This window comes from Myotis yumanensis, unplaced genomic scaffold (assembly GCF_028538775.1).
Source record: "Myotis yumanensis isolate MYYU_CA2020_CCGP unplaced genomic scaffold, mMyoYum1.0.hap1 SCAF_5, whole genome shotgun sequence".
NCBI lineage: Eukaryota > Metazoa > Chordata > Mammalia > Chiroptera > Vespertilionidae > Myotis > Myotis yumanensis.
Window position 1 is genome coordinate 100,670,758 of NW_027223756.1, and position 6,242 is coordinate 100,676,999.

The window sequence follows — 6,242 nt, forward strand, 5'->3', positions numbered from 1 at the left end:
ACTCCTCTTTTCTTCCAGGGTGATTCTGGGGGCCCACTCGTCTGTGAATTCAACCACGTCTGGGTGCAAATTGGAATAGTGAGCTGGGGCCGCGGTTGCATGTTCCCTATGTATCCTGCAGTTTTTGCTCGAGTTTCCCATTTCTCCATATGGATTCATCATCAGATAGCACTCACACCCCTACCTCTTCAGCCGCTCCCCACCCTTTCCTCCTCTCTAGGGGCCTCCATCCATGTCCTGATGACCGTGATGGCCTTCCTGACAATGTTGTGAGGGCAAGACCCCTACCCTGGCTTCCTCGTGCTGCATGCCTTGGTCCCTGCCCATCTCAGCCCAAGTCTCCAGGCATCTGAGTGAGGTGAGGGCAGCCAGCCAGGCCAATTCCGGGTCAGAGAGGGGCTTAGCCAGGGCCACACCCCAAGAAGCAGACCCAGTCTCACCAAAGAAGGGTCAGGGTGCCCAGGGAGAGTGAGGTGCCTTGGCTGAGTGCTCTGGTACCTGAGATTTGGTCATTTATTAAATATTTACAAAGTGAGCATCCTGGAATTCCTGTGTCTGTCTTTCCACCCAAGTGTTGGCTCCCTCATGCAGACAAGTGGCCTTGTCAGGATGACAGGTGGCAGAGTGAGAGGAGAATTACAAACCAACACAGCGTCTCTAGAAGGACAGCCACACAGATGCATGTCTGAGTCTAGATCCAGGCCCCAGAGAAAGGTGCTGTTTTGATACAACTACCAGTATCACAGAGTTAAGTACTTAAAGTTACAAACTGAAAATTGGGAAACATGAACTGAGAGCAAGCACATGGAAGGAATTAAAAAGATAAAAGCAGAAATCAACAAACCAAGCAGCAGGAAAACACTCAAGCTAATATTTTAAAAATCTGATTTTGAAAAAAATAAATATAGGAAAAGAAATCACTAAGCTAATCAAGATATACTAGTAAAATGAGACCAAAACACACACACACACCCCAAGAAATAACAAGGGGAAATAGCCATTAAACACAGAAATTTTAAGAAATCATAAGACATATTATGCAACTCTCTATGTAAGTAAATTTAAGATGAAAAGTTTCACTTTGTAGGAGAAAAAGAAATGAGTGAAACTCCAGAGATAGATGGTTTACTAGACCAAATTCCATGGAAGAAATGGAGAAATTTAAGAGCTTTCCCCTCCCAGTAAAAGGCCTTGACTGAGATGGTTTCCTTGGAAATCACATCCCATCTTCCACTACAGGACACGCCCTCAGTGCTGGCCCCACTGTCCAGACGCTGACAGGGAGGAGCGCATCCAGATGCTCCTTAGCAGCACATGTATATAAAGATATAACTCTGATCACACAGAGAAGATTGAGACAATCCAACTTATGAATTAAAAAATCCCTAGTGAGTTATTAGCAAACATAATCCAACTTTATTTTTAAGTAGTGCATTGTAATCAAGTAGGATTTATTTCAGTAGTGCAAGGATGATTAATTACACAATCCCCAGATATAATTCATCATACCTTTGCTTTGCTAAAGAGAATAATATTAATAAAAAGTCTTTTTTAGTTTATTTTTTATTGTTGACATTATCACAGATGTCCCCCACCCCCCCACTCTTAAGTCTTTTAACAAATCCAAAACTCATTTTCAATTTTATAAAAAGATAGGAGTCAATGGGTAATCTACACTAATAAAAGAGAAACATGGTAATTAGCGTACGACCGCTACCCTTCCCATTGGCTAATCAGCATATCCTTATGCAAATTAACTGTCAGCCAAGATGGCGGCCGGCAGCCATGCACTGAAGCGAACAGGGAGGCTTGCTTGCTCCAGTGACTGCGGACTCCAACGTTCCCTGCCTGACTTGCCAGTCTCTGAGCTGCAACTCTAAGAAACATTGTAACAAATATAGAAGCTAAACAAAACCCCAGAAGCCAGCTTTCAGCGGCCGGGATCTCAGAGCTGGAGTTATACATTGTTTTGATTATAGAAAGCAAACAAATCAGATACCTGCTTTCAGCAGCGGAAGCCTCAGAGCTAGAGCCAGAGCTAAAGCTGGCCCAGAATAAAAAAAAAGAAAAAGAAAAAAAGGAGCGGTTGGGAGCTTCAGTCAACTGCCAGCCTGAAAGCAGCCCTCAGCTTCTCACCCAGACTGGCCAGGCACCCCAGTGGGGACCCCCACCCTGAAGGGTGTGTGACCAGCTACAAACAGCCATCATCCCCTCATCCAGGCTGGCCAGGCACCCCAGTGGGGACCCCCACCCTGATCCAGGACACACTTCAGGGCAAACCAGCCGGCCCCCAGGCCTCTATCCTATATAGTAAAAGGGTAATATGCCTCCCAGCACTGGGATCAGCGTGACAGGGGGCAGCACCCAAACCCCCTGATCGCCCTGCGGCTCTGTGTGTGACAGGGTGCACCGCACCAACCCCCCTCCCCCCACAGGCCCTGTTCTGTGTGTGAAAGGGTAGAGCCATAACCTCCCCATCGGCCCTGCCCTGAGTGTGAGAGTGGCGGCGCCCCAACACCCTGATCGGCCCTGCTCTGTGGGTGATAGAGGGCAGTGCCCCAACATCCCCCCCCCCCCTTACACGGGCCCTGCTCTGTGTGTGATGGGGTAGAGCCATAACCTCCCCATCGGCCCTGCCCTGAGAGTGACAGTGGTGGCGCCCCAACCCCCTGATCGCCCTGTGGCTCTGTGTGTGACAGGGGGCGGGGCCACAACCTCCCTATCTGCCCTGCTCTGTTCCTGACAGGGGAAGGCGCCCCAACCCCCTGATCAGCCCTGCTCTGTGCCTGATAGGGGGGAGCTCCCCAATCCCCTGATCGCCCTGCGGCTCTGTGTGTGACGGGGGGAGCTCCCCAACCCCCTGATCGCCCTGTGGCTCTGTGTTTGACAGGGTGTGGCGCACCAACCCCCTGATTGGCCCTGCTCTGTGTGTGACAGGGTGCAGCGCCCCAACCCCCCCTACCACGGGCCCTGCTCCTTGTGTGACAGGGTAGAGCCATAACCTCTCCATCGGCCCTGCCCTGAGTGTGACAGTGGCGGCACCCCAACACCCTGATCGGCCCTGCTCTGTGGGTGATAGAGGGCGGTGCCCCAACATCCACCCCCCCCCCTTACACGGGCCCTGCTCTGTGTGTGATGGGGTAGAGCCATAACCTCCCCATCGGCCCTGCCCTGAGAGTGACAGTGGTGGCGCCCCAACCCCCTGATCGCCCTGTGGCTCTGTGTGTGACAGGGGGCGGGGCCACAACCTCCCTATCTGCCCTGCTCTGTTCCTGACAGGGGAAGGCGCCCCAACCCCCTGATCAGCCCTGCTCTGTGCCTGATAGGGGGGAGCTCCTCAATCCCCTGATCGCCCTGCGGCTCTGTGTGTGACGGGGGGAGCTCCCCAACCCCCTGATCGCCCTGTGGCTCTGTGTTTGACAGGGTGCGGCGCACCAACCCCCTGATTGGCCCTGCTCTGTGTGTGACAGGGTGCAGCGCCCCAACCCCCCCTACCACGGGCCCTGCTCCTTGTGTGACAGGGTAGAGCCATAACCTCTCCATCGGCCCTGCCCTGAGTGTGACAGTGGCGGCACCCCAACACCCTGATCGGCCCTGCTCTGTGGGTGATAGAGGGCGGTGCCCCAACATCCACCCCCCCCCTTACACGGGCCCTGCTCTGTGTGTGATGGGGTAGAGCCATAACCTCCCCATCGGCCCTGCCCTGAGAGTGACAGTGGTGGCGCCCCAACCCCCTGATCGCCCTGTGGCTCTGTGTGTGACAGGGGGCGGGGCCACAACCTCCCTATCTGCCCTGCTCTGTTCCTGACAGGGGAAGGCGCCCCAACCCCCTGATCAGCCCTGCTCTGTGCCTGATAGGGGGGAGCTCCCCAATCCCCTGATCGCCCTGCGGCTCTGTGTGTGACGGGGGGAGCTCCCCAACCCCCTGATCGCCCTGTGGCTCTGTGTTTGACAGGGTGTGGCGCACCAACCCCCTGATTGGCCCTGCTCTGTGTGTGACAGGGTGCAGCGCCCCAACCCCCCCTACCACGGGCCCTGCTCCTTGTGTGACAGGGTAGAGCCATAACCTCTCCATCGGCCCTGCCCTGAGTGTGACAGTGGCGGCACCCCAACACCCTGATCGGCCCTGCTCTGTGGGTGATAGAGGGCGGTGCCCCAACATCCACCCCCCCCCTTACACGGGCCCTGCTCTGTGTGTGATGGGGTAGAGCCATAACCTCCCCATCGGCCCTGCCCTGAGAGTGACAGTGGTGGCGCCCCAACCCCCTGATTGCCCTGTGGCTCTGTGTGTGACAGGGGGCGGGGCCACAACCTCCCTATCTGCCCTGCTCTGTTCCTGACAGGGGAAGGCGCCCCAACCCCCTGATCAGCCCTGCTCTGTGCCTGATAGGGGGGAGCTCCTCAATCCCCTGATCGCCCTGCGGCTCTGTGTGTGACGGGGGGAGCTCCCCAACCCCCTGATCGCCCTGTGGCTCTGTGTTTGACAGGGTGCGGCGCACCAACCCCCTGATTGGCCCTGCTCTGTGTGTGACAGGGTGCAGCGCCCCAACCCCCCCTACCACGGGCCCTGCTCCTTGTGTGACAGGGTAGAGCCATAACCTCTCCATCGGCCCTGCCCTGAGTGTGACAGTGGCGGCACCCCAACACCCTGATCGGCCCTGCTCTGTGGGTGATAGAGGGTGGCGCCCCAACCCCCCTCCACGGACCTTGCTCTGTGTGTGACAGGGTAGAGCCATAACCTCCCCATTGGCCCTGCCCTGAGTGTGACAGGGTGCAGCGCCCGAACCCCCTGATCCGCCCTGCTCTGTGTGTGACAGGGGGCAGTGCCCCAACTCCCCTATTGGCCCTACTCTGTGAGTGGCAGGGGGGAGCTCCTCAACCCCCTGACCGGCCCCGCTCTGTGCATGACAGGGGGGAGCTCCTCAATCCCCTGATGGGCCCTGCTCTGTGAGTGACAGGGGGCAGCGTCCCAACCCCCTGATCAGCCCTGCTCTGTGAGTGACAGGGGGCAGCACCCCAACCCCCTGATTGGCCCTGCTCTGTGTGTGACAGGGGGTGGCGCCGCAACCTCCCCATCAACCCTGCCTTGAGTGTTACAGGGGGTGGTGCCCCAACCCCCCAATAGGCTGTACCCTGAGCGTGACTGAGGGTGGCATCGAAACCTCTTGATCCGCCCTGATCTGTGCATGACGGGGCGGCGCCCCAACTCCCCAATCAGCCCTGCTCTGAGCCTGACCAGGGGCTGCACTTAGGTATTGGGCCTGCCCTCTGCCACCCAGGAGCAGGCCTAAGCCAGCAGGTCGTTATCTCCCGAGGGGTCCCAGACTGCGAGAGGGCACAGGCCAGGCTGGGGGACCCCCCTCCCCCCCGAGTGCACAAATTTTTGTGCACTGGGCCTCTAGTCTATATATATAAAAGCCTAAGTGACCATTATGACAGAACAACCAGAACAACCGGTCGCTATGACGTGCACTGACCACAAGGGGGCAGATGCTCAATGAAGGGGCTTCCCCCAGCAAGCAGGCCTCAATTGCTGGATGAGGCCTGCCAGCCAACCTCTCGGTCCCTCCCTCTGGCCGGAAGGCCCCCCTATCATCCCGCTGCTGCCTTAGTGGCAGTTGGCCCCTCCCCCCGGCCAGCAGGACCCAGGCTGGAACGGGGAACTGGGGGTGGGTGGCAGTGACCAACCTCCCGTGGCACCCAGGCGGGTGGCTGCAACCTCTCCCCGGCTACCTGGGGGTGGGGTTGACATGGACGGAGATGTGGTGAGAATGCAGGGCATCTGCTGAGCTCGCTCTCACTCCCCCTGCTACCTTCCCCTGGGGCGCCAGGGCTTGCGCACCAGGGAAGCCCTCATGCTCAGGTGCTGGGTGCCCAGGAGGAGCCCGCCCTGTACCCGTACAGCCTCTTCCAGGTGAGTTGGGCCAGTCAGGCTCCCTGTGGGTTCACTCAGGAGCCGGTCTGCAAGGCTGGCCAGGAGAGAACACTCTGCCCACCTGGCTTCCATGTGGTGTTGCTGGGCAGCCCAGAGGCCCACAGTGTCCAGCCGCGCTCACCGCATCTCTGTGTTGGGATTTGGGCACCATGACTCAGGTGGAGGGGGGCACACAGGGGCCCGGCGGCCCAGGTGCTGCCCAGGGTCCAGAGGTCAGCTGGGACCTGCCCTTCCATGCCAGATGCTGGTGCTTCGATCACTGGCCAGGCCTAGGGGCAGCACTTGTGCACAAATTTCATGCACCTGG

General features: G+C 57.7%; 1 protein-coding gene across 1 annotated transcript in view; it reads left to right on the forward strand.

Moving 5' to 3' along the window:
* Positions 1-339, forward strand: part of PRSS38 (serine protease 38) — a 63,391-nt gene extending 63,052 nt beyond the window's left edge. The window contains exon 5 of the mRNA XM_070417031.1: positions 19-339. Coding sequence (XP_070273132.1) covers positions 19-273 — 255 coding nt within the window. The 3' untranslated portion in view covers positions 274-339. The remainder of the gene's footprint in view (positions 1-18) is intronic.
* Positions 340-6,242: the final 5,903 nt, after the last annotated feature.